We start from the raw sequence: 1,590 nt of genomic DNA, 5'->3' as shown, positions 1-1,590 counted from the left end.
ACAGAAAATGGATGGATGGAAGTTTTCACTTTGCAAAACACATTAGACCCTCGCCTCTTGGATGCCTATTAATGGATTTTATTATTATTATTATTGTAGAGCATATCTATACCTATAAAAAAAAGAAAATAATTTAAAATGTATGTGCTGCTTGGATGTATCAAACAACTTAAGAGCTCTGACAACTGCAAAATACAGTGATGATAGAGATACTATTAGCTTTTTTTAAATAATGAAATAATTATGTGATTTGTGGCAGATGTGTGATTTTTACATACTTAATGACTAGTGTTTTTTATTTAGTTGTTTTTTTCATAAATGGTATGGACTACATTTTGTCTGGAAATAAAGACATGAATTAATATGGAGTTCTTTTTTCCCCCGTTTATCGCCTGTCCACACACTGCAGTTCATTCAGGGGCATTATTGAACCAATTTGTGGTTCATTGGTGTTGCAATAACCTTATCCAGCCTCATCCCTCACCTTCCAGTTACCAATCTAAATACACAGTCGGAGCAGTAATTAATAGGTTATCAATATTTTCTTGGATCCACTTCCTTTTGAACATCAACACATCTGCCTTATTAAAGAATGTGCTCTTCTCTTTCTTCTTTTGAACAGTAGTTTAGTGAAACAAGTCTCTATGTCTCATGACATTTATAATCCAGAGAACCAGAATGCCATGTTTTACTGATTAAAGTTACTACATAGTCTGATCAACTTTAAAAAGTGAGGTTACAATTGCAATTAAGGACAGTTTGTCTTAAGGTAAGACAATTTCTTTACTGTATGAATGTCCAAAAATTAAACATTCAATTGTAAAAAAAAAAAAAAAACTTTGAATGAAACTGTACTTGTGAATAAAAATCTTTAAAACATGTTTGCCGCAGCTGCAATTTAGTGTGGTGGACACTTTACCTGCTTTTCAGTTAACTCCACAAACTAATTTTAGATTAACCATATGATGTCCACAGACCAGAATCTCCAGGACAAACCAGGTGATTCATGTGATAGACATCCATTAAATTATATTAATGATGTCATTCTTTGTTCCCACAGACCTCCAACAGCCAAGTGTCTCCAATGAGGAGGAAGCTTCTGCTATCCAACAAGTCTGGAGCCTGACAAGTAGGTCCAGTCAAGACCAGAAAGAAACAGAACACCAGTGGACTGAAGAGGAACAGATGGAACCAGAACCAAAATGGATTAAAAAAGAAGAGGAGGAACCAGAACCTGCACTACTCAAACATGAGGAACATTTAATATCCATAAAAAAAGAGCTAGATTCTTCAGTGCTTCAACATGAACAGCAGCCACCAGAACATTTACCAACTGTACAGGACCAGAAGGACCTCTGTAGCAGTCAGGAGGGAGAGCAGCTTGTCCAGAGGCAGTTTGTTGCTTTGATTGAGACTTCTACTCTTCAGGAAGATGATATGAATGAAGAAAAGAAAAGAACAGAGCAGCTTTCCCTTCATATCTCTCCAGTGGTTGAGAGCAAAGATCAGGAAGGAAGCAGCTGCTCTGTGTCAGAGAGTCGGTCTGATACTGGCACAGAGAAAAGATCTTTCAAATGTGATATTTGTGGG

General features: G+C 36.4%; 1 protein-coding gene across 1 annotated transcript in view; it reads left to right on the top strand.

Moving 5' to 3' along the window:
- The window catches only part of LOC103479994 (golgin subfamily A member 6-like protein 6), a 44,763-nt gene that overhangs the window by 41,806 nt on the left and 1,367 nt on the right, over positions 1-1,590 (top strand). Inside the window, exon 4 of the mRNA XM_017309907.1 lies at positions 1,061-1,585. Within this exon, the coding sequence (XP_017165396.1) occupies positions 1,061-1,585 (525 nt within the window). The remainder of the gene's footprint in view (positions 1-1,060; positions 1,586-1,590) is intronic.

This window comes from Poecilia reticulata, linkage group LG17 (genome assembly GCF_000633615.1).
Source record: "Poecilia reticulata strain Guanapo linkage group LG17, Guppy_female_1.0+MT, whole genome shotgun sequence".
In the NCBI taxonomy this organism is placed as follows: domain Eukaryota; kingdom Metazoa; phylum Chordata; class Actinopteri; order Cyprinodontiformes; family Poeciliidae; genus Poecilia; species Poecilia reticulata.
Note: the sequence above shows the minus strand (reverse complement) of the source record. Positions and strands in the feature narration are given on the sequence as shown.